The sequence below is a fragment of the Gallinula chloropus genome, assembly GCF_964237585.1.
Source record: "Gallinula chloropus genome assembly, chromosome: 11".
NCBI lineage: Eukaryota > Metazoa > Chordata > Aves > Gruiformes > Rallidae > Gallinula > Gallinula chloropus.
The window spans coordinates 9,995,878-10,020,954 of record NC_140096.1 but is presented as its reverse complement, the minus strand read 5'-3'; the positions used below and the strand labels follow the sequence as shown (position 1 = coordinate 10,020,954).

At 63.8% G+C, this 25,077-nt stretch overlaps 3 protein-coding genes across 3 annotated transcripts; 2 read left to right on the top strand and 1 right to left on the bottom strand.

Annotated features, from left to right (window-relative positions):
• Positions 1–1,820: 1,820 nt before the first annotated feature.
• Positions 1,821–11,855, top strand: LOC311195582 (phosphatidylinositol 3,4,5-trisphosphate 5-phosphatase 2-like; the record flags this gene model as incomplete). The annotated part of the gene is made up of 27 exons (XM_084268986.1): positions 1,821–1,957; positions 3,163–3,226; positions 4,116–4,254; positions 4,347–4,488; positions 4,579–4,723; positions 4,886–4,969; positions 5,116–5,202; positions 5,317–5,424; positions 5,498–5,612; positions 5,822–5,928; positions 6,094–6,196; positions 6,596–6,792; positions 7,117–7,234; positions 7,353–7,449; positions 7,582–7,720; positions 7,825–7,924; positions 8,193–8,281; positions 8,518–8,599; positions 8,685–8,774; positions 8,876–8,992; positions 9,082–9,170; positions 9,326–9,413; positions 9,587–9,742; positions 9,901–9,982; positions 10,061–10,580; positions 10,849–11,069; positions 11,194–11,855. 27 exons carry the CDS (start codon positions 1,821–1,823, stop codon positions 11,309–11,311), a joined length of 3,534 nt encoding a protein of 1,177 aa, XP_084125112.1. The 3' UTR covers positions 11,312–11,855.
• A 4,192-nt stretch (positions 11,856–16,047) lies between these two features.
• Positions 16,048–17,806, top strand: P2RY4 (pyrimidinergic receptor P2Y4). The gene has a single exon (XM_084269112.1). It carries the CDS (start codon positions 16,174–16,176, stop codon positions 17,248–17,250), a length of 1,077 nt encoding a protein of 358 aa, XP_084125238.1. The 5' UTR covers positions 16,048–16,173; the 3' UTR covers positions 17,251–17,806.
• Positions 17,807–18,579: 773 nt separating this feature from the next.
• On the bottom strand, positions 18,580–23,628 carry LOC311195653 (diacylglycerol O-acyltransferase 2-like). The gene is made up of 8 exons (XM_084269072.1): positions 23,531–23,628; positions 21,798–21,926; positions 21,610–21,717; positions 21,281–21,351; positions 20,958–21,162; positions 19,994–20,168; positions 19,715–19,917; positions 18,580–19,299 (listed from the first exon to the last, which is right to left on the bottom strand). The coding sequence occupies exons 1-8, from the start codon at positions 23,568–23,570 to the stop codon at positions 19,145–19,147; spliced, it is 1,086 nt and encodes a 361-aa protein (XP_084125198.1). The 5' UTR covers positions 23,571–23,628; the 3' UTR covers positions 18,580–19,144.
• Positions 23,629–25,077: the final 1,449 nt, after the last annotated feature.

The following is a 25,077-nucleotide window of genomic DNA, read 5'->3' as shown; positions in this document are numbered from 1 at the left end:
ACCAGGTCTCTGGCAGGATGGGGGGGGGGGGGGGTGTGTCTCCAGACACCACACACTCCCCCACCCCAAATGCTGCATGTTCCCATGGGGGTGAGAGATGCAGCCGCTGCTGTGTGGCACGGAGCTGCCAGCCCAAACCCAAGTGGGCTGCCCAACGTCTCAGTGGTCCCCACAGGTTCCTCCTGAGGCTGGGAGCCCCAGCGGAACCCTTGGCATGGGCTTTTGGCCTGTCTGTGCTGGCGGGCTTGGGCAGATGAGGGGTGGGGATGAGCATCCCTTTGCCACGGGCTCATGGCTGCAGGGCACAGGCTGTGAAGGCGAGGGCAGCAGGCGGCCAGGAGCATGGCTTGGCACTGCACTCCATCCTCATCCTCTGCTGGCAGGAGCCCACTGTCCTCCTGGCTCTCCCCAGAGGAGCCCTGGTGCTCCTGTGCACCCAGGCAGCAGATGGTGGCTGCTGCTCATCTGTAATTAATTGGTGCTAATTAGCACCCTGGCACAGCCCCTGCCAGTCCCTTGGCCACCTACACAGTGCATGGGGGTGAACCCTCCAGGTCTGCACCTGGGAGCTGAGGGAACCATGCTGCAGTTTGCAGCCCCATCCCGCTGGGAAAAGCCTCCCTGCCCGACAACTCCTTCCTGGGACCCCCCAACCCTGGGGGCACATGTAGACGGGGTGCCATGATTGCCATCGCGGGTGCCCAGCTTGTGCAGGTGCCCGCAGCATCTCCTTCTCCGGGAGGCTGGCAGCCAACAGCAAGGTCCCTGGGAGCACTGAAGGGCACTGCCCACCCTCCCAAACGTAGTTGAGGGGCTCGCTGCCATCCCACACTGCTGGCAGTCCCCCCACCAGGGTCCTTAACCCCATCCCCTCTTACCCCCAAGGAAGATGAGCAGCGGGGTGCAGGCAGACCCCCGCTCCAGGACTGCTTCTGCCCTCACCCTGCCATGCTCGGCCCCGCATGGCCGCAGGCTTCCCCCCATGGCGGGGCTGGAGCAGGAGGAGGAGGAGCGAGGAGGCTGGTCCTGGCGGCGAGGAGAGCAGAGCGCAGAGAAGGAGGAAGAACGCGGCGACCGCCCTGGTGCCGAGCGAGCGGCACGGGGCACCGAGCGGCTGGGCCGGGCTGGAGCAGCTGAGGAGTGGGGGCATCGCCGTGGGTGCTGCCTGACCCCACGCCGACACCCCGACGGGCAGCGTCCGGCGGGCAGGACTGCGGGCACGCCCCGCTGGAGGAAGCCCGGGGCGGCTGGTGCAGCATCGCAGCTCTGCTCCTGCTTGGCTGCACCCCAAAAAGCTCAGCTCACTGGCCCCTGCGCCCCACAAGAGCCACAGGAGTCCCACACCGTGTCTGCGAGGGACGGTGAGTGTGTCGGGCGAGGTCTGGGTCCCTGGGGATGCCAGCATGGCCTGTCCTCGCTGTGCACTGCGGCGGGATGGTGGCCCCGGGGCTGCACCATGGGGTGATCCTCCCCTTGGAAGGGGCTGATCTGCTCCTCTCGCTCCCTGTGCATCCCACAGGCTGGAGCACCCTGAGATGAGGAGTGTCCGCACCCCCAGCCTCCCCCAGCTGCCCACCCGGTTCTGCTCCTGCCACGCTGCCTGGCCACAGTGCACCCTGTCCCCATGAGCATCACCTCAGCAGCTCCCCATCGCCCGCCGGGACCTCCATCCACTGGGTACTGGGGGGCTGGTCCCCCCCACGCCTTCTCCTTTCCCTGACTGACCCCGTGGGCCAGCCGATGGCCAGCCCCCGCTGCTGAGCCCTGATGCGGGGCTGGGGCAGGGACACAGTGCCGCCAGCACCCTGCTCTTTCAGAGGATGGCGGCAGCCAGCTGGTATCACCGGGACATCAGCCGTGTGGTGGCGGAGGAGCTGCTGGCCAAGGCTGGGCGGGACGGCTGCTTCCTGGTGCGGGACAGCGAGTCGGTCTCTGGGGCATATGCCCTCTGTCTCCTGTGAGTCACCTGCCCAGCTTCTGCTTCTCTCCCTTGTCCCTTGCTGGGGTCCCTCTGGTCCTCTCCCCGCTCCAGGCTTCGAGCACACTGCTCCCAGCACAGCCAAAGCTTCACGGAAAAGCCGGGATGTTGGCAAGGTGCCAGCGCTCTTTGGCACGGGATGGGGGGTGGGGGGGGTGGAATTTTTTGGGTGATCCCCAAGTCAGACCAGGTCAAACCCCCGTGTCCTTGGGAGTGGGCAGGCCAGCATTTCTCCCTGCACTGGGGAGGTTGAAGTGAGAACCTGAAAATCTGGGACACCCCAAGCCCTTTCGAGCTGCCGGCAGGGCTGGCGCGGTGCACAGGAGCGGGAGAGGCTGACTCGCATCGCCCTCCCTCTGCGAAAACAAACATCCCCTCTCTCTCTCTCTCCAACCCCCAACACGGCCACATCCGGACCGCGACGCCTGCTGTTAACATCTCAGATGCCGGGACTCAGGGGGGCTGCATCCCCTGCTGCCCACAGGGCCCTCCTTGCCTTCCCCCCTTCCCCATGCACAGCACCCTGTGAGCATTGCTGCTGGGGCTGCCAGCACCCTTCCTGGCTATCCTGCACCCCTTCCTGCAGCCGAACGACACGTCTGCAGTGGGGAGCGCGCGGGGCGGTGCCTTGGTGGGACTGGCAGGATGCCACCCCACTTTCTCTGGGCTGGCCTGGCCCAGCGTGTGGGACAGATTGCAAACACATGGTGCTGAGGGGCATGAGGGGTATGGGGGGCATGCCAGGGTTCAGCCTGGAGTCACCCCAGCCCTGCTGGGATCCCAGGTGGAGGTCAGGCCGATGCCAGGCAGGGTGGTGGCAGGGGCAGGGATGCTGTGGTGGCCGTGGTGCAAGCACGACTTTGGTGTCTTGGGTCACGGGGAGCACAGTGCCGTGCTGAGCCGTGGGGCTGTGGGTGCTCCCCGTACATCATGGCCGTGCTGCTGCAGTCAGGGTGCTGGCTGGAGGCAGGGGCACGCTGTCACATCCTCCCCTGCAAATGGGTGCAGACACAGAGCTGAGGGTGATGCTTTTATTGCCAGAAGCGAGCACTCAGTTCCTCTCTCTGCAGAGGGCACGGGATGTTTGCATCAGGGCTGGGTGCCAGGCACACCCCCCCCCATGCTGCCACATGCCCACGGTGTCACGGGGGGCATGATGGGGACCCTCGTCTGCTCTCTCCCAGGTTCCAGAGGCATGTCCACACCTACCGCATCCTCCCGGATGATGAGGGGCTGCTCTCCGTGCAGGTGGGTGCAGCGGTGGGTGCCCAGAGCCCAGGTGCCACAGCCCATGCCGCAGGGCGCCGTGCCAGGCAGGTCACCGGCTGTGAGCTGCGGTGCGGGGCAGGATGCAGGTGCAGAAGGCTGGGGTGCTGGGCTGCCCCGCCAGCCCCCGCACAGCCCCGTCCCGGCACGCCAGCGGGGCGAGCCGTGCGGTTTGCGTCTCGCACGAGCTGCCGGCAGGATGTGAGTGCGCTGCAGCCACCCCTTGCCTGCCCCCCCGCCAGCCCCAAGGCTGCTGCCAGCTTGCCTGGGGTGGCACGCAAAGGCTCTTCTCCGCTTCCCACCGTGGCCACACAGGCCCAGCCCCTGGGGTGTCCGTCTGTCCTCACAATGTCTGTCCCCATGATGTCTGTGCCCACAACGTCTGTCCCCACAACATGATGTCTCTCCCCTTCCTACCATGGCCACACAGGCCCAGCCCCCATGATGTCTGTCTGTCCCCATGATGTCTGTCCCCACAACATCTGTCCTCACGACATCTGTTCCCATGACGTCTATCTCAGCCACCAGCTCAGCCTCGCTTACCCTCTTGCATGTCCCCGGTGTCCCTTCACATTTCTGCTGGTGCCCCACTCTCTGTAGACCCCCTTTCTAGCCCCCTCAGAAGTGCATCCCGAGGGTACCCGTCTGCTGCTGCACAGGGCAGATATCCCCACACTCCTCTCCTTGCTCTGCTGCCCAGCAAGGGGCTGGTGTGAGCTCTCCTTGGGGCTGGACATGTGGCCAGCACTCACCACTCACCATGGACACATCTTGAGGAACAGACCCCCTTGACTTTGGCACACAGAGCTGGCCGAGGTGTGTGTGTGGGGGGGGGAATGTGACAGTGCTCACCCCCTCTCTGTCTCCCCAGACCATCCAGGGCATCCAGGCCAAGTGCTTCCGCACTCTCCCCGACCTGATCGGTGCCTACCAGCAGCCCAACAATGGGCTGGTGACCCCCCTGCTCTACCCCGTGCACCGGGCGAGGCAGGCGGACGACGACGACTCGGGTGAGCCGGGGAGCAGGCGCTGGGGGGGGGCCACACTGGGGATGCAGGTGGGGAGGGGTCCCGCTGAGCTGGCTGTGTCCCCCTGCCCACAGATGGGGAGGACAGCCGGGGCAGCGGGCTCGTGGTGAGCGGGGTCCCAGGCGGGGCGGGTGCCTGGCTCAGCACTCCCACCGCCGGCCGGACCCCCATCTCGCAGCAGCTACACCAGCGCCTTCAGGAGCAGGTCCACAGCAGGTAATGTGCCCCTGCCCACCCCAGGCTGGGCTGGGGTGTGCCCCGAAGTGGGGAGAGACCTTCCAAAGATGCTCTCACACCCCTTTGCAGCCCTGCCAGCGACTTCATGGGCTTCATGGCAGAGTACCTGAACCACCACGTGCAGCTGGACCTGGAGGCCCTGCGCCACGGGCACCCGCAGCTGCGTCACCTCAGCACCGCGCTCGTCACCGCCTGCCGCGCGCTGCACAGGCGAGTGGCACAGGAGCAGCAGGATGGGGACGGGGTGGGGGACACACACCCCGCATGGCCACCCACCTTGTCCCCAACCCCTTCACGGTGGCCAAGCAGTGCCACCGAGGCTCAGGAGATGTCCCTGCTGACTCTCCATTGCTCCTCTCATCTTCCCTGCAGCGAGATTGACTTCACACTGGCAGGGCTGGAGACACTGGCCAGGGTCTTTGACCCCCCTGCATCCCCTCGCAGTCCAGCCAGGGAGCAGGTGAGCCTTCCCACCACCCCAGCCCACCCTGCAGCCCCCAGCCACCCATGGGTGCCTTGCGTGGCTGGGTCTGTGGGGAAAGCAGTGCCAGGCTGGGGAAGCCTGTGCCACCACGCTGCCCCAAACCCACCTGTCCTTCCCCTCAGGGCCTCCTGACCAGCGATCCAGACCTTGAGCTGCTCCTCAACAAGATATCGACTGTCAACCATCTCCTCTCTTCGCTGGAGAAGAAGGTGGGTGCACTCCCCGAAAAGCACAGCCCCAAGAGGCAAGACTGCTCGGTGCAGAGTGCCCAGGGCTCCCAGTTATCCCAGCATCCTCCAGACCAGTGTCCATCTCTCTGTCAGGTGCTGAAGTCGCTGCAGGAGACGGTGTCAAGGCACAACCTGGCGCTGCCCAGTGTGGCCGCAGCCTCCCCACCGGCTGCCAAGCCCCTGGCCGTGCAGAGCTTCGAGGTGAGGGTGCAGGCATGGCGTGGGCCTGGTGATGCTGTGTGGGCAGGGGCTGACCCAGGAACCATGTCTGCAGGTGAAGATGGGCAAGTCGCAGCGGGCAACCCTGACGGTGGACGTGGAGTCGGGCACAGTGGCCATCACCAAGCGGGCCGGCGGGTCCCCCGATGAGATTATCCCTCAGGACAAAAGTAAGGGGCTGCTGACCCTCCCCACACACACACTGGCTGCCAATGAGGTTCCACAGAGCTGTGGGGGGTTCCCTGGCACAGGCCTGATGCCTGGGTGACAGGCTGCAGGCATCTACTCACACCCTGAGCCCCCATCCCATGCTGCCTGCCGGCCTGCGTGGTGGGAAGGGGGGGTGCCAGCATTGCCCCTCCTCACACCCTGTGTTCAGTCCTGCAGCTGATCAAATACCAGAGCGTGCAGAGCAAGGTGAGGCTGGTGTACGACCGGGAGCCACAGAGGAGCCTGAGCAGGGACTTCCTCTTCTCCAGCGCACGGGTAAGCGGGGTACATGTGTCCCCAGGGATGCAGATCCATTGTGTGGCAATGCAGCCAGCTCCTACTGGGCCTGATGTACCTCTGACCTGGCCACTGGTACCTTCTGGGGTGCAGTGTCTCCCAGCTCCTCTTTGGGGGTCCTGAGACATGCATCTTGTCCTGCAGAAGAGAGAGGCCTTTTGCCAGCTGCTGCAGCTGATGAAGATCCAGCACTCCAACCTGGATGAGCCTGACCTCATCTCGGTCTACGTCGGGACATGGAACATGGGTAAGGAGCTGGGATGAGATCATGTTGTCCTGGGAAGCTGTCACACCTCATCGTCAGCCCTGGTGGGTTTTGGGAGATGAGAGCTACCTGAGGTCTGAGCTGGTCTTCTGTGAGAGGAGGAGGAGGTTGAAGACCCCAGCCTGGGGTTTGCCTGCCCCACCACAATCCGCTCAGCCGGCTGCTGAGAGGGAAGCAGAGGAGCTGGGGTACCGGGAGGGCTTCGGGTGGTAGCAGTAAATCCCCGTACCGGTTGGGATGAGCGTGGGTGAACCACAGGGCTGGCAGGATGCTTCCCATCCCTGGTGGCTCCTGGAGACACACAAAGCCTGTGGGTGGAAGGGTGCTTGGGGGGCAGCCCCATGCTGTCCCCCGCAGTGACCCACTGTCCCCTGCCTGCAGGCAGCACGCCGCCACCCCGCTCCATTGCGTCCTGGCTGACCTCGAGGGGCTTGGGGCACACACAGGATGAGACCACTGCCTGCATCCCCCACGACATCTACGTCATCGGCACCCAGGAGAACTCCCTGGGCGACCGCGAGTGGGTCGAGTTCCTCCGTGCATCTCTCAAGACCCTGATGGCCATCGACTACCGAGTGGTAACGGATCCCCTCCAGCTGTGCCAGGGGTGGGGGGTTCACCCGGTGCTGAGCAGGCTCCAGCCACCCCCCAGAAGTCTCAGGACTGATTTCCAGCACCCATTGCCCCAGGGCTCCTACCCCAAACCAGGGGGTCTCTCCCACCCCAAAGCAGCCCATGGAACCTCCTGTGCCTGGTGGACCCCAGGCAAGGGGTGCCCTCCCCCCAGGAGCCACCTTTCACACTGACCTTGCTGCTTCTGTGTCCCCACCGCGCTTGGTCATGGGGTGATGTGGTGGGGGCAGTGGGCAGACTCATTGCCTGCCTCCCCCACTCGGCCCCAGGTCGCCCTGCAGTGCCTCTGGAGCATCAAGATGGTTGTGCTGGTGAAGCCCGAGCACGAGCGGCGCATCAGCCACGTCAACACCTCCAGCGTGAAAACAGGGATCGCCAACACACTGGGTAGGGATGGGGAGGGGTGGGGGGCACGCCCCGGGGCATGGGGGGCAGCCTGGGGGGGTCCATCCCCAGACCTTGGAGCCCCCTACTCCAGAGCTCAATGCCCAGCATATCCCTGCAGGGAACAAGGGAGCTGTGGGTGTCTCCTTCCTCTTCAATGGGACCTCCTTTGGCTTCATCAACTGCCACCTGGCCTCGGGCGGTGAGAAGACCCACAGGTGATGAAGGTCTGGGGCAGGTGGGGGGCTCAGGGGGGCTGGAGCAGCCCTGGGGGCTGTGGCACTGTCCCTATCCCCATCCTGTCCGGAGGGTTGAGGTGTCCCCGGGGTGCTGCTCTCCCCCCTTGGCAGGCGTAACCAGAACTACAGTGACATCCTGCGCTCCCTGGTCCTGGGTGACAAGCGGCTCAGCGCCTTCGACCTCACCCTGCGCTTCACCCACCTCTTCTGGTTTGGGGACCTCAACTACCGCCTGGACATGGACGTGCAGGTGGGACCCCACAGGGGGCATGGCGGGGTGCTGGCAGCAGCCAGGTGCAGCCACAGGCCTGGGGGCACCCAGGGCTCACTGTGCCTCACTTTCCCCCGGCGCAGGACATCCTGGCTCACGTAACCAAGAAGGAGTTTGACACCCTCCTGGCTGTCGACCAGCTCAACCTGGAGCGGGAGAAGAACAAGGTGTTCCTGCGATTCCGTGAGTCCCCAGGGAGCTCTCCGGGGTCACCTCCAGCACACAGCTGTGCCCTGTCCTGGTACAGCCCCGTGCGAGGTGCCCAAAGCCCAGGGGGCCTTCACATACACTGTGCCAGCCTCCCCTGGGCATCACCCTGGGCTCTACATCCTGGGAGCATGCGAGTGCAGGGGCAAGGCTGCCAGCCATTGGTACTGGGTGGGGACTGTGACACCCCGTGGGGACAGGAGGGGACACTGACACCATGCCACCTCTGTGTCTCCGTTCCCAGGTGAGGGTGACATCTCCTTCCCCCCCACATACCGGTATGAGCGGGGCTCCCGGGACAGCTACATGTGGCAGAAGTTCAAGCCCACAGGGGTGAGTTCCTGGATCCTCCACTGACCTGCAAGACACCAATGGGGATGTTGGGCTGGGATGGTGCTGAGGGGGCTGTGTGGTGGTACTCAGCCCCCACGCCTCCACCAATCCATTCCCTTCCCAAAGGGGTCTGGGTGGGAGGGAAGCTCACTTCCCTTGGGTGCTGGGGGTTTCTCCAGGCTGGGGGAAGCCAGACCAGTGTGGGCACTGAATACGGCTGCTTCCACTATTCCTAGGTGAGGATCAACGTCCCCTCATGGTGTGACCGCATCCTCTGGAAGTCACACCCGGAGACCCACGTGGTCTGTAACTCCTACGGTGAGTGAGACCGTGGGATGGCCAGCACCCCCTGGGACCCCAGGGCTCAGGGACTGTCACCCAGCTGCCCCCTCCTCCCATCCAGGCTGCACCGATGACATTGTCAGCAGCGACCACTCGCCTGTCTTCGCCACCTTCGAGGTGGGAGTGACATCGCAGTTTGTGCCCAAGAAGGGTAAGGGGATGGGGTCTGTCACCCCCCATGCCTGGCTTGGGGGGACCCCTGGCTGTGGGCACCCAGCCGGTGCCCACCAACCTGCCGGTACCTGCCTGCAGCTCCGGGATCCGGTCCTGAGCCCCTGGCCTGCATCGAGTGGGAGAGCATCGAGGTGATCGTGAAAACTGCCAGCCGGAGCAAGTGCTACATTGAGTTCCACTCCTACTGCCTGGAGGGTGAGGTGCGGGGCTGGGGGTGCCTTGGGGGATGCCCCAGGGGGTCGAGCTGGCCCCTGCTGAAGCTGTGCCCCCTGCTCTCCCGGCAGAGGCCCAGCGGAGTGGGGAGAACACCTCCCAGAGCTGTGATATCCCTGGCTTCCTCAGGATGGGCTGGTCTGCAAAGCATCTGCCTGTGGTACACAGCCCTCGAGCATCTTCATCCCTCCACTTCCCCATCACTCCTGCTGGCTCTGCACCCTGAGCCCCAAGGGGTGTAGGGGGCTGGCACCATCTCCTGCCCTCCCCCAAGGACAGAGACACCCCCCCCAGCACTCCTCTTTCCTCATGCAGCTGAACCCCATCCTGCCAGACCTGGAGTACCTGGGGGACCAGCACGTACTCCTCAGCGTAAAGGGTGTGGAGAGCTGCGAGTCCTACGGTGCGTGTGGGGGGATGCCAAGCACAGCCCCTGCAGAGCTACGCAGGGTGTCACCTACCTGCTGGAGCTTGGCAGAAAGGACCCCTGCACCCACCCCGTTCCTGGGGGGGGGGGGTCACCCACCCCCCCTAACTGCCCAGGGGGGCTAACACAGGTGTGTGCTGTGCCCGCAGGTGAGTGCTGCATCGCAATGAGGTCGATGATCGGCAGCATGGCCCAGCAGTTCGAGACCTTCCTCTTCCACCGTGGGGAGGAGACGGGCTCCATCCGTGGCTGGATGAAGGTCCGTGTCCCCAAGGACAGGCGCAGCACCCGCGAAAGGCTCTACGGTAAAGGCAGCCGCACACCAGCCCTCTCCTATCATGCTGGGCGAGGGCTCCGGGCCCCGCTCCGGTGCAGAGTGTCCGAGTGTGCCCGTGGGCCCCAGCCATGGGCAGGGACCACGCGGTGCTGGGGGTGCTGAGACCACACTTGGGTGCCATTACAGAGTGGATCAGCTTCGAGGAGGAGGATGCCAAGCCAGCAGCAGACACCCCGACGTGCCCCAGGCCCCACCCGCAGCAAGTCAGGTACCCCAGGCAGGCTTGGCCCCACCACAAACCCCAGCTGTGGGGTGACACTGAGCCCTGTCCCACCACGCTTTGCAGGACCCGGCCCCGCAGCCTCCCGGAGCCGGCTGCCAGCTACACCAACCCCGCCTACTTCATCTTTGAGGGGGTCCCCAACACATGGGTGCCAGCCCCCAGCGCCGGCGAGGCGCCCGACAAACAGGTGGAGAGCCCGTCCGGGGGCCAGCGGCACCGCAGCCCCCTTGGGACGCGGGTGCCTTCACCCTCAGAGGAGGAGCGGTGGGGCAGCCGGCCCCGCTGTGCGCCAGGGACCCCGTTCCATGGGTACCCCCTCAGCCCCCCCGACGTGGGACGGCAGAAGAGACCCAAATCAGCCATCCTGGCGAGGGACCCACCGGGGCTGGGCGACTGCTCGCTGACAGCCCTGCACATGGCCACCTGCCTGAGCCAGCTGGACCGGGTGTCCCGCGAGCACGGAGGGGATAGCCAGAAGACCCTGCTGTGCCAGACCCACAGCGCCCTGGAGCCACCGGCCCGGCCCTACCGGGAGGGGCAGAAGGGCACGCCAGATGCTCACCTTCATGGCCACCCTGCAGAGGTACTACTGGGGTTCCCGCGGGGTGCTGGAGTTCAGCGGAGGGGAGAGGACTGGCTTTTGGCCACAGCGCCACCACCAGCAAACGCGAGGTCCCAGTCCCATAGCACTGCTCTGCCTGATGGAGCCACCATGACGCAGGCAGAGGGATGCAGGGGAAGGTGGAGGGGCAGCAGTGTGCCCCACTCCCGTGGGGTAAGGGCGTGAAGGGGGGGACTTTGCAGCCCTGTTGTGACGCTGCTAGCGCCTGTCTCTGTTTTCCTGTCCCCAGTGGCCCTGCAGCAGGGGCGAGTGGTCCCGCGGCCTCGATGGGTGCCTGGGCCACCTTGGCTTGCAGCAGGATGCGGAAGAGCTGCAGGATCGTGGCTGGGACCACCCAGAGATCTTCAGGTACCCCCAGGCCCTGGAGCTCAGAAAGGGGGGCACCTCACAGCACAGCTCCTGTGGTCCCCCGATCCCTGCCAGAGCCCCATACCCTGCGGGGGAGGAGAGGTGAGCCTCGGGGTGGGGGTGCAGCAGAGATATCAAGTCCCCAGATCCCCATGGATGTCCTGGGGCCACGTGAGCTCCTGCTCCCTCTCAGTGACACCTCCAGCACTTGTTCCCCCATGTGCAGAGATATCCTGGAGAGGGACCTGCTGAGCCCGACCCATCCCTGGCTCATCCATGGCAAGCTCAGCGAGGACAGTGCAGTGAACCTGCCACAAAGACCCGACCGCAGACCCAGCACCTAGAGCATCTGCCCCTGCCCCAGCACCTCTGTGGAGCTCCTGGGGCAAGCAGAGAGCTGCCCAGGAGGACCAGGCAGACAGGCACCCAGTCACCTATCAGCTGTGTTCCCTACCTGTCTGGTCTCACCAGCAAGCAGCCAGGAAAGGCTCTGGAGGTCAGTGGGGTGGACACTTTCCAGGTCTTGCTGCCTGTCTCCGCCCCAAAGTGGTGGAAGAATCGTGCTGAGCCCCACCAGCAAGGAAGGGCAGGGGACACAGGAGATATTGAGGCCATCGGGGATGTGGGGACCACTGGGCACTTCGGACCTCGAGGCTCAGCCTCTCCAGGCAGCTGGCTCACAGCCTGCAAGGCAACAGCAGCATCCACAGCCTGCCCAACTCCAGGCATCCTTGTGCCTTCAGACTCAGCAGCAGTTCCCTCCTCCCCAGGCTCAGCCCTGGTCAGCCAGCATTCCCAGAGGAATTCTCCTACAGCAGCCGCCCCTGAGGCTGCAGCACACGGTTTTCCTTACGAGATGTCCCTTGCTATGCCCACCCAGAATAAAGCCTCAGGGACACGGGGGTGGGTGCGTGCAGCGCCTGGTTCTGTGCGGGGGGAGGAGGGAGCAGGGCAGGGCATGGCATGGCATGGCATGCCAGGTGGGGAGAGCCGCGGCTCCCGGGGCCCCCGGAGCATCGCCCCAGGGCTTCCCCCTGCCCAACCGCGGACCCTGCAACCCCCGAGGCTGCCCGTGCCCCGGGTTCTGCGTGGGGTCCCAGGACCGGACCGGCTCTTGCCGGTGACATCGCTCCAGAGTCCCCGGGCTGCCCCTGGCCACTTCGGACCGGGGACAGCTCTAAGGGCAGCGGGGGCGCACGTCCCCCCGAAAAACACGGGGACACCCCCCCCTCAAAGAAACCCACGGGGATCCCCCAACCCGGCTCGGCCCCGGCAGCCGGTGCCCCCGTTGGCAGGACCCTGCGCGGGGTGGCCTCAAGGTGGCGGTGGCCGCCCGTGTCCCCGGGCCGCCCCGCAGGGTCGGGCCGCGGCGGGCAGCGCCTCGGGGCGGGCGGTACCGGGACGCCCGCGGCCCCTCGCCCGCCCCGGTGCCGTGGGTGAGGGTCGCAGCTCCCACGCCCGGGGCTGGGGGGCTGCAGACGCCCCGGGCAGCCCCCGGGGCGGGCAGGGATATGCTGGCTCCCGCCCCCGCCCGCCTCCAGCCTCGCCTCTCCCGGGCACTTTGCTCCCAGCCGCGGGAGAGCGGGAGAGGAGCGGGAGCGGCGCGGTCCGGCCCCCAGCCCCGCCAGCATGGCCCCCGGCCCCGCGGGGCACCGGCGCTCCCCGGGGGGGGCTCGCTCCTGAGATCCTCCCCCGGCCAGAACAGCAGGTGAGCCAGGGCAGGGTGGGGGTCGGCAGCCGGGGCAGCCCCGTCATGGACCCAGCCAGGCTTTGGGGGGCCGTGGGGAGCCGCCCCACGAGGGACAGAGGTGGGACCCCGGGGCTGTGTGGGTGCGGGGTGGGGGTCAGCTGGTTCTCTCTATCCCTCTGCCATCCCCAGGTCCCTCCACCATCCCCAGACCCCTCTGTGCATCCTGCTCCCTAACACACCTTCCTCCATCACTAAGGGTCTTCATCTTTCCCAGTGGAGCCATCTCCTCTCCATCCTCTTCCCTATGCCCCAAATCACTGCCTCCTCACAGGGTGAAGCTGCCCCGTGGGCTGCCACAGCTTTGGCACCCTCCCTTTGCCCATGAGGCAGAGGGACAGGCCACCCTAGGGTAAAATGAGACCCTCACCTCCCACCTGGCTGAGACAGGGATCACTTGGGAGCAGGGGACATGGTGGGCAGTGCCCAGCCCCGCTGGTGTCACGAGGCGCCGGCACTTGGGCAGATGGTGCTTTGGCTGCTCGAAAAGAGGGATCAAAAAGAAATCAGGTCATGCTCACCTTGTGCCGAGGCTTTGGCTGCCCAAACCACGTGGCGATTAGGGACAAGGGTCCTTCTGCGGGATGTTTGGCATAATTTCCCCTTGTTTTGCATTTTCGGAGAGCTTAGGCCAGAAGAAAAACCCTGTTATCCTGTGCTCCAGCAGCAGCCAGTCCCAGGCTCACCCAGCCCTGTGTCCCTCAGCAGCTGCTCGCTCCCCTCCAAACCCCTCTCCCACCCCCCTTCCAAAAATCCTGCCCCTGCACCACCAGCCCTGATGCCGGGCCCCATCCTGTCCCAGGACATGGGCGCTGGGGCTGAGCCAAATTCGGTGCTGCTCCTACCCCCCATTCATTTCTTTGGTGCTTTTCCAACACCCCCATGAATCCCTGGGGCTGGCACCCTCAGCCAGCTGTGGGGGGGGCACCCCAGGCTCCCACCAGAGCTGGTGCTGCCCATAGGGCAGAAGGACAGGTTCAGTTTGGGCACGGCCACAGGGCTGGGAGCCAGGGCAGGGCTCCTGCAGCAAAGGGCCAAGGGCAGCACGTGGTTGGCTGCTGCCCCTTCCTGCTGGTGAATGGCCGGGTGGGTGTTTTGCAGGACCCCCCATTGCTTCCCGGGACACACAGGGGAGCAGCCAGCAGGCACTGTCCTAGGGGGATGTGCTTGCCATGGGCGAGGGATTCCCCAGCATCACAGCCCTCCCGTGTCCACGAAACAGGCAGGGAGGGAATGGGCATCACCTCCCCAGCTCTGCATCCTTTCCCTGCGGTGCCGGCTGTCTCCTGCTCCAGCAGTGAGCCCAAAGGCTCAGCTCAGACCCATGGCAAGTCCCTCCTTGAAAAACACACTCCAGAGAGGCTGTGACCAGGGAGCGCCTTGCTGGGGACGACGCTGAGCACTAGGAATGGAGTGACGTGTCCTCAGGATGGACTGATGTGTATCAGCAATTAAAACCACTGGTTTTGATCGTGACTAAGATGAGGAAGCAGGAAACCTGTTGAGATAAAGCCAGACAAATGTCATCCTTCGTGTTTCTATGTTCCAGTGGGTTATCCTCCAAGGAAGCTGGCTTAGGGATGGGTAAGTCATGCCATGACCATGCTCGCTCGGGCTTTATCAGCTGGGAGAAGCCACGTACCTGTGCTCTCCTCCAAGCACCATGCAGCTGCTCGGGCTCTTTTCCCTGACCCACATCTCTCACGCCAGATTATCACCATGTTTTCATTTGTTGGCTCCTTCCCATCGTAGCTGTTTGTTGACCTGTGTCGTGGGCATCGGCTTTGGCCACTGAACCCTGCAGCACCTCCGGTCTAGTTGGGCTCAAGGGTTCGTGCTGACCTGCTCTCAGAGGTTGGAAGAGGAAAAGAAACCTCCCAGTGCCTCCTGTCTGTGGCAGCATCACAGCTCAGAGAGATGCAGCCACTGGGCTGGGACCAGCACAACCAGCACAGTACCCCACGGGACCACCGCTGGCACCAGCTGCTCGGGGTTTCCTACATGTTGGTTGTCCCTCCTGGTTCTGGGAATAAACAGAACGAGTTCTTCCCACTGTTAATGTTTGATCAGGACCTGCCTGTTGCTCTCTGAACTCATCCCTGTAATAAAGCCGCAGCGGGAAGGAAGCTGCAGCTCAGCCCACAACTCAAACAGAGTTTGAGGAGGTGTGTGCGGCACGGAGGAGCCGGTCCCCTGGCCTGTTAGCTCATTTATGATCATCTCTGCAAACTCAGGGGTGTCTCCCGAGGTGAGGCTCTGCAGGGAGAAGATGGATCACAGCTCAGCACCACGGACACCAGCACCCCGCTAAAGCTCCTCAGTCTCCGCAAGCTCCAAGTCCTGCTCTGTGCTGGTGCCCATCACCTCCCGGGTGAGCTCTGGACCGAGATGCACCAGCACTACCTCCATCCTCCTCTTTTGGCCACACCTCTGTCTCTGCCTGTGGCACAGAGATGTTCCTGCTCCCAGGTCACTCAGCTGAGCAGCAGCAGGCGCTCCCAAATCGCTCTGCCGGGGACGGTGATGGGCACGGAGTGTCCAAGGCTGGGGGAGACCTGCAGAGAGTTGGTCCTTTGCTGGACACCAGAAGAGTGTGAGAAGGTCCCTGTCCCCTTTGGGACAGCAGGCTCTCAGCTTCAGACATCCCCAGAGGCGAAGGCAACCCTCCGACAGCTCTTCCTAACGCCTCGGCCCCGATGTGCCGGGAGGCTGCTGATCCCAGCCTTTGATCCCAACAATGCGCCGGGACGCTTCGCCTTGAGAACTTGCACTGTCTTGGGCTGGGACTTGGCTCTGTCACAGCTCCTCTCCACAGGGCTTAGATCATCCCTCTCCTGCGGAGAATACCCAGCAGCTGGAGGCCCCTCGCCATCCAGGGACGCTCTCCCAAAGGCTCCTTTAACAGCCCCCCAAGGATTTCTCCCGGCCGTAATACTCCCCCAGACAAGCCTTTCTTCTCCTCCCGCCTTTCTTCTGTCAAGGAACCCTCTGGGATGAGCAGCATTGTCAGGATGGTGCCAATTAGGCTGAGCCAGCTTCCAAGAGGCTGCGCTGGCACCGGCCGGGGGCTGCTGTTGCTTATAAAGGTCTCATTGTTCGGCGCGCCGTGGGGCTGCTGGCCGGCGGGGCCGGCGGGGCCCTGTGTCTCAGGCACGCTTCCCGCTTCCACGCGGCGCTGGTGTCACTGTGCTGCTCAGAGGGATGATTAACGGGTGTCATTGCGGGGGCTGCGGAGGGGAGGGTTTGTCAAGCCCCCCCCTCTCCAGCTCCCCGCGAGGCCCGGACGCGCGAGCTGAGGGAAAACAGAGAACCATCAAAGCGTCCGGAGCTTCTGGAGGGGGCTGGGGGGGGGGAAATCTGGCGCCCTTGGCTCCCTTCCATGCTTTGTGCCTGACAATGGTTGGGATCAATGACTAATGTGCTTTTATTAACGGCTCCCCTAGGTCTGGCGTGGAGAACATGGCCACATCAGTGAGGACATTCCCAGTTGCCCCGTGGACACCGACAGCGGCTCCCTGGCCAGGCGGGAACACCACTGCAGAGCTGGAGGAAAAGTGCGTCTTCAACGAGGAGTTCAAGTACATCCTGCTGCCTGTCTCCTACGGGCTCGTCTTCCTGGTGGGGCTGCCCCTCAACTCCTGGGCCCTGTGGATATTCATCTCCAGGATAAGGCCCTGGAACGCCACCACCACCTACATGTTCAACCTGGCTGTCTCCGACACGCTCTACGTCCTCTCTCTCCCCACCCTGGTCTATTATTACGCCGACCGTAACAACTGGCCCTTTGGGAAATGGCTCTGCAAGATCGTGCGCTTCCTCTTCTACGCCAACCTCTACAGCAGCATCCTCTTCCTCACCTGCATTAGCGTCCACCGCTACATGGGCATCTGCCACCCCATCCGCTCCCTGAAGTGGGTGAAGACCAAGCACGCCCGCATCATTTGCGTGGTCGCCTGGCTTATTGTCACCATCTGCCTCATCCCCAACCTCGTCTTTGTCACCACCAGCTCCAGGGGCAACAGCACTCTGTGCCACGACACCACCAGGCCCGAGGAGTTCGACAACTACGTGCACTACAGTTCCTCTGTCATGGCCCTCCTTTTCGGGGTCCCCTTCTTGGTGATCGTCCTGTGCTACTGCCTGATGGCCAAGAGACTCGGCAAGTCCAGCTTCTCCAGCCCCAGCCCCCGCATGCCCTCCTACAAGAAACGCTCCATCAAGATGATCGCCATCGTCCTGGCTGTCTTCGCCATCTGCTTCGTGCCCTTCCACATCACTCGGACCATCTACTACACCTCCCGCTACTTCCAAGCCGACTGCCAGACCCTCAACATCATCAACTTCACCTACAAGATCACGCGGCCGCTGGCCAGCATCAACAGCTGCCTCGACCCCATCTTGTACTTCATGGTTGGGGACAAGTACCGGGGGCGGCTACGCCGGGGGCCGGCCCAGCGTATGCGGCCCATGCCCACGTGTGACCTGGCCCTGGTGTCCCCTTCCATGGACAATGCCATGGCTGGCATCCCCCAGTGACCCCCATGGGACAGGGACAGCACAGAACGGAGGTGGGTGCTGAGGGGCCAGTCTGGGGGGGGAGGGGGGTTACAGTAACCTTGTCCTCAGTCTTACTGAGTCGCAGCCCCTCTGGGCTCTGCGTGGGCACCCTGGCACCCCTGGGTCACCAGACCTGCCTGTCAGGGCAGCAGGGCTGGGGATGGGTGGCCTCAGGACTTGTCCCAGCTCTGCCAAGGGAGGATGATGCTTGGGGCAGGACAGCCAACTTCCCGTGGGAACAATGCCAAGAAAGCCATTTTGGGATGGCCAGCACCCCAGGATGCTCCCAGGGACACACGGGGGGATGGGGGGGGGGGCTGGCAGGTCCCTAAGGAGGAGGGACACTGGTCCATCCTTCCCCAGGTGTGTGCAGCCCTTCCAGCCTGCTTGACAGCACCGTGCAGGGACTGGGCTGAACTGGGGATGGAGCTGGTACTGTGGACCCTCGAGCTGTGCCTGTCACACTGCTGGTCTTGGGGAGGTGGGAGGGACGTGGCACAGGGCAGTCGCTGCCCACCATCCCCAATAAAACCCCTTCCCCTCACTCTGCATCCAGACTGCTTCTCCCCGTCGCAGCGGGAAGTGGGACAAGACAGGCAAAGCCACCCGGCGCTGGGGCAGGTTCGGGGAGGGGGGGAAGGGGGGGCCGGAGCGGTGACACCCATGGTGCTGGGAGGGTCCCAGGAATGTGCCTTTATGGGTGTTTGCTTTCCCAGTGTTTACCCGCCCTGTCGTTTGTCCCTGTGTGGAGGAGCGCACGGAGGTGGCACCGTGACGCTCCCACGCCAGCCGGAGCGGGGCTGGGACGGGGATGTTCCCACCATGGGGAGCCCCAGGAGGGGCTGCCCCCATCACCCCCAACACATGCCTGGGGGAGGGAAGCCCACAGCCCCATTGGGGTGTCTGTCTCCCCCCTCCCCAGTCACAGGGCACCAACCCCATACAGCCCATCCCACGTCACCCAGGGAAGGGGAGGGTCCCCAGGGATGCCCCACACCCCCATCCCACAGGGCAGCAATACCTAGAGAGCCCCTCACTCACCGCAGAAGCCAAGGTGGGAGGAAGCATCCCTCCTCCACCCAGTTAAACCAGTAAAGAGCAGCTGCAGCTTCTCACCTCCCATTATATCCAATGGGGCCCAGGTGGACCCAGGAGCTGCTCAATTGCATCTGAGTGGTGTGGGGGGCCCCACCAAGTCCCAGCAGTGGGAATGCCAGGGAGGAGACATGGGCTGGTGGCATGGGGAGCATGGGGTATGGCTGCAACACGAGTGGTCCTGTCCTGCCCCCCCAGCACACGCAGGCAGCATCGGGGGGTTTGGAAATCTGTATTGGGCACAGAGGTGGTGGGAAAGGCTCACTGGGGGCCAGAGCAGCACCCGCCCCTCGCCCAGGGCCATGCGGTCCTGGCTGAGGCCACTTCCATGGGTCCCCAAGTCCAAGAGTGTGTGTCCCCCCACCCCATGGAATGGCTCCCCAGCCTGGTCCCTCGTGCCGTCGGGATGTCACCCCAAAAAGCCTTTCTTGTTCCCTGCTCCAGTGACACCCCTTTCTCAGCTCGCGTTGTCTTGGAGGGACCGTGCCCATCGCTGTCCCCCAGCCTCATGCCAGCCCCCCCCACATCAGTCCCACGTCCTCAGGGGACGGCTGTGTCACCCGCAGCCCCTCCAAACCCCTTCCAAGGAGGACCCCTCCCCAATCTCCCCCTCCCCACGCTTCCTCCTCTTGTCCCTCCTCCCGCTCAGCCAGAGGAGCAGAGGGCTGGAGCAGGGACCGTCCCCCACGTGTTCTCAGTGCCGGGCCGGCTGAAATCCCCACCCACAAGAGCCAGGCGCCCTTGCGAGCCAGGACCTGGCCGCCGGCACCGGCTGTGCTCAGAGGATGCGCAGCTCGTCCGTCTCCGACAGCCCGTACTTGGTCTTGTTCTCGTTGAAGAGCTTGAGCAGGGAGCGGACGTACATCTCGTGGTACATGTCCACCACCTCGCAGCTCGGGTCCTCGATCTTGGGCACCGTCACCGGCTCTCCCACTGCCAGGGTGGGGGAGGAAGGTCAGGCTGGTGGTGGGGGACACGCTCGGCTCTTGGGGGACATGAGCTGAGAGCCGCCTTCCTTCCAACAGCTCCCACTGCAGGGTGCCCTCTTCCTCCACCCCTCTGCCTTTTGGCGGGTGGGCAGGGAGGGAGGGTGCGGGCAGGGTGTGGGAGACAGGATGCTGGAGGTAGGATGCTGGAGGCAGGGTGCGGGCAGGATGTGATGGGCAGGGTGTAGGCAGAGTGTGATGGGCAGGGTGTAGGCAGGGTGTGATGGGCAGGGTGCTGGAGGCATGGTGCTGGAGGCAGGGTGCAGGCAGGGTGTGATGGGCAGGGTGTAGGCAGGGTGTGATGGGCAGGGTGCTGGAGGCATGGTGCTGGAGGCAGGGTGCAGGCAGGGTGTGATGCTCACCCACAGTGGTGATGGGTCTGGCGTACGGGAGGAAGCCCCGGGACCGTACGGAGGTGAGACCCCGTCCGTAGAAGACACAGGGAGCGAAGCCCATCATCTTCTGGAAGCGCTGCTGGATGCTCCTCATCCAGCTGCCCTCCTCAAAGACCACCTGGCGGAAGAGGTCGTTCTCCCCGAAGGAGAAGGAGGGGACGAGGTAGGCCCTGTGGAAGGGACACGGCGGGTGGTGATGGGGGGCCAGCACCCCCGCAGCCCAGGCCGGCGGTGCCCGTCACCCACCCGTGCTGCAGGGCCATGCGGACGAAGCCCTTGCGGTTCTTCAGGATGAGCGTGGTGACGCCGGGGCTGCAGGAGAGCGACTCGGCCGCGCCGCCGATGACGATGGCCACCGCGTTGCCGGTGCCGTTCTTGGACAGCAGGTACCCGATGGCACGGCGTGTCACCGGGCACAGGCCTGCAGCAGAACCGAATGCCTGTGCTGCGGGACAGCACCTGGGGGGACAGGGACCCCACCTGGGACTGTGCCTGGGGGGGGCCTTGCAGGGACCATGCAGGGACCATGAAAGGACCACACAAGGACCATGTGCAGGGACCACATGAGGACTATACAAGGACGATGTAAGGACCATGCAGGGACCACGCAAGGACCATGTGCAGGGACCATACAAGGACAGTGTAAGGACCGTGCAGGGACCATGTGCAGGATCATGCAGGGACCATGCAAGGACCGTACAGAGACCACGCAGGGTCCATGTAAGGACGATGTAAGGACCATGCGGGGACGATGTGCAGGGACTGTGTAGGGACCATGCAAGGACCATTGGTAGAGGACAGCGCGAGGACGCCCCCTGCTGCTCGCGGCCCCCGGGCTGCCAGCTGTGCGGGAGGGGTGCTGGCGGGGTGCGGGAGGGAGGGTGCGGGCAGGGTGTAGTAGTCAGGGTGTGATGGCCAGGGTGTGATGGACAGGGTGTAGACAGGGTGCGATGGGCAGGGTGCAAAGCAAGGAGAGGCTGCAGTGCAGGCAGGGTGCAGGCAGGGTGCAGGTAGAGTGCAGGCAGAGCACCGTCTCTCCCCTGCCCACTCCTGGGGAGCACAGACCATCAGTCAGGGGTTTCCCACCCTGGACCCCCCGAGTGGCAGCAGGAGCAGGGTGGGATGGGGATGCAGCCCCAGGGCACCCACTCAGCCCAAGCCAGGCCGTGAGGGCAGGGCAGTGGGCAGCTGGCACCCCGCTGCCCCTCACCTCCGCTCATCAGGTACTCCCTGAAGACAGGCAGGCGGAAGTTGCCGGCCAGGGTGGTGAGGAAGGGCCGGATGCCTGGGAACATCTCCCCAAAGCCCGTTGAGCCCGTGATGAAGTTGCAGAAGGCGCCGACGCAGAGGATGCCGTGGGGGTGGGAGCCGATGATGTAGTTGTGGTTGGGAGACAGGTCGTGCGTCTTCACCAGCTGGGGGGGGGACAGGGGCATCGTGGGGACATAACGGTGGCACATCCTTTTGGGGGGTACCACCAACTACCACCTGCGTGGACATCCCATTCCAGCACCCCTGCTCCCCACACCGTACCTTCACGGGGAAGTAGTCCCGAAAGTGCCTCCAGACGGGCCATCGCCGCAGGCACGGCAGCCTCCGGCCACCTGCAAACCAGGAGGGACCACAGGAGGTGACCCCCAACCCAGCAGGGAGTAGGACCCGAGGGAAACACTCCCTGAGGACCTGCTGCATCCCCCTTCCCACCACGATGATGATGGTGGGGGAAAGGAGGGAGAGAGCAGGTAGGATGTGGTGCTCCCTGTTTTCCATGCTGGGACGGACCCAGAGAAAGAGGGGGACCCTGCACCCCATCCTGCTGCAAAGCTGGAGGGGGAAAGGGTGGGGGCTGTGCCCATCCCCACCTTTCTCTGGCGTGTCCCAGTCAAAGATGATCCAGGCCAGGTAGAGCGCAGAGATGGGCCAGAAGCTGGTGAACACCAGGTAGATGAGGAGCAGCAGGCTGACAGTCCCTGCGGGAGCCAGAGAGGGCAGTGAGCAGCTGTACACCCCACCTGGTGGGACCCCCAGCACCCTCCAGCCCCCTACTCACCCAGCAGCAGGAAGCTGAGCACCCACTGCAGGACAGCCAGGAGCTGGAGCCAGGAGCGGACGTCCCGCTGCGAGGGCCAGGGTGCTGCGAGCAGGGTGCGCAGGGCGGTCTGGATGCTGGCACGGCTGCCTGCAGGGACAGGGAGGGACATGGCACCCAGCCCAAATCAGCATGGGCTACTTAAATGCTGTCCCAGTTTGCCAGGGGGGGCCAGTCCAGTGGCTCCCATGGCTGCTGGGGTTGGAGTACAGGGGCAAGGTGGGGGGAAGGATGAAGCAGTTGAGTGAGGAGGGATGGGGTGAGAGATGCTCATCCCCAGAGAGCTCTGGACCGTGCCAGGAGGTGGCCCTGGGCAACCAGAGGCTGCTCTGGGGCCAGGAGCAGGGGGCAGCTGGCAGGCTGGGCACCCCCAAGCACAGACGTGTTCGTCAGTCCAGCTAACACCAGCAGAGCCAAGGACAGCAGCACGTCCTGTCCCACGCTGAGCTCCCTGAAGGCCAGGACCTCTCCTGTGCCCTCTTTGGCAGGTTCAGAATTGGGGGCTCTCTCAGCCAGGAGGTGCAGGGCAGCATCCGCCCCCCAGCAAGCGTCAAGGACAGCAGCCAGGGGCCGAGCCAGGGCAGCTGAGGATGGTCATCCCGCCGAGCCTCTCCTCCCCTGAGAGACAGCCCAGCAGCACCCCGGCCACTCCACCCCCCCTGCCACCCCCTTCCCTCCAGCCAACCTTGGTGAACCATTAACCGTGCTGGGATGGGTGCCAGGATCCAAACTCCAGGCTCAGCCCCATCCCTTGTCCCCGAAATGGGCCCAAGGCACCCGTCCCGCTGCTCTCGGCCAAAGGTCCCCTGTGAGAGACCACCCAGCCTGGCCCCTGCTGTGGCTGCAGCTCTTGTGTCACAAGAGCCTTGTTTTTTGGGGAAAACAACCCCAATTCAGCATGTTGGCCAGGCAGAGAGATGCTCAGGGTGAGACAGGCGCAGACCTGTCCCCATGGCTACCCAGGCTGGGGACCCTCAGGGTCAGAGGAGAACCTCCAAACCCTGCACTGGGGGGACTAGGAGAGGCTCAACTCTTCCCAGCTCAATCCAAATCATGAATGGGATGGCTGAAATAAATGAAACGCTGGAGCCATTGCTAGAACCAAGGATTGCTTTAGCCCCTCTCTGTGCAGAGCAGCTTGCCGTGCTTTAAGCAACCCCTCCTGCCCAGAGAGGCATCCCCAGCAGCCCAGCCCAGCCATTAGCATCTTCCCAAAGCCTTTCCCAGGGAGGGCACGGAGCTCTGCCTGCCACATTTGTGCCTACCAACCAGCTGCTTTTTTCAGTTCCTTTCCCCAGCTCCCCCAAAAATGTTCCATCAATGTCCAGACCACTGACAAGAGATGGAGACACCCCAGGGGCTGCGCTGCCGGCCCCCTCCGTGGTGACAGGACCTTCTTCAAACCCAGAAATCTGGGGACTCTGCAGCCCCGGGGCAGCAAGGAAAGACAAAGGGGAACGTGCAGCTCTCCAGAGCATCTGGCAGGAGGAACATTACCGAACCCATTGTCAGGAGTTTCATTCCTGTTGAGCAACCCTATGTTTTCCTCTGGTGCCCCAAAACTAACCCCGGATCGCTCCCAACACCTCCCTCTCCCCTAAGCACTCAGACAATAGTGCCAAACGAGCGCTAATTGCCCGAGGAGCAGCTCCTCACATCAGAAACCATCCCAAGAGGCTTTGGAAGCGCCTTACCGCTGAGGTTTTGGGAACAGGCTGCGATGATGGTTTTCATGGTGGCCGGGAGCTCTGCGCCAGGCGCCGGTGCAGCAGGTTAAAGGGCCAGTTTGGAAATACCGGAGGGAGGGTGATTGATCGTGTATCCGGCTGCTCCAACCAGCTGACCCAAGGTAAACTCCGCTGCAGAGGGGAGCAGACCCGCTCTGGCCACGGGCTGAGGAGCAAGAAGAGCTGAGGGTCCTCAGGAGGATGAGGAGCTGTGCTGAGTGATGAGAAGCTGGCAGTGAGGAGGGTGGGTGCTGCTCCTTGGGAAGGCACTGCTGCTGGCACTGGAGGGGGCTCAGGGGGAAGCACCTTCCCATGGGAATGGTACTGTCCACGCTTTGGGTATTTCACAAACCTCTGTCATGCTCTCCCAGTGTGACTGCCCTGAGCACCGCCCCAAAACCTCACCCTGAAGCTCCCACTGCCCACCAGACAGGCCCTGACCATCAGCTCCAGCATCGTCCCTAAGAGGGGCACCAGGGTCAGCTGGCTCTGCCAGGTAGCCCAGGAAGACTGGGCTAGTGACTGGAAGGGACTGGGGGGGGGGGGGAAAGGAGAAGGAAAGAAGAGCACAACAGCAGGATTGAGATGGGGCTTCAGGCCAACAGTCAAAGGAACAGCAAAGCCCACAGAGGGACAGGAACTGCTCCTCTGGATGTACCTCTCCAGGAGCACTCGCTGGGAAGAGCACCCAAGGCAGGGGGGTAAATACACCTGTAGGACAGCACTGTGGCTAACGTAACAACCACATTTCACTGGAGAGGTTTGGAAGCCAGGAGCCCACAAACCCTCCTGTCTGCAGCTGCAGACTGTAGCGACTCAGTGCCTGGAAAGGGCACAGCAGCACTCACTGGAGAAGCACAAGGAGCTGAGGCTGCTGTGTCAAACATCCAGGCTCCCCCGCTGCCCAGCTGGCCCCTCAGGTGTGCCCCAATCACACAAACAGGAGGAAAAGCCCCAAATTCTTTCAAACCCCACTGTCCCCAGAGTAAGGGGACACTCTGCTGTGCTGACTCAGAGGAGGTTGGGACTGGATGATCTTCACAGTCCCTTCCACCCCAAAGCCTTCTGGGGTTCTATGAAGACAGCAAAGGCCTTTTGGTGCCACACCACCACACCACAAGTAGCAGCGATCCTTTGCTGGGTTCTTCTTAATCCCACCTTGCAACAGGTTTAGAACAACAGGAGTGAGAGCTGCCAGCCCACACAGGGCCATCCCAGAGCTTCCAGCCACAACTCCTCACTGCTGCACTGGGTCGCAGCACCAGGTTCAGCAGAGTGGTCCTGCCCTCATCTCACTCAGCTCAGGGTGATCACCAGCATCTATTCCAGCTGCCTTCAGAGGGATCCAGACAAGGTTCTCACCCCTTTGGGGTTATTCTGTAAGCAGGATTTCAAAGCTCACTGATGGCCAGTGCACGACTTTGCTTTTAAGTGCAGCATCTGCTCAGGGAAGAATGGTGGGATAAGCCTGTGGAAAGGCCACCACAGACCTCCCTGCCAAGCTGAGGGCTGCA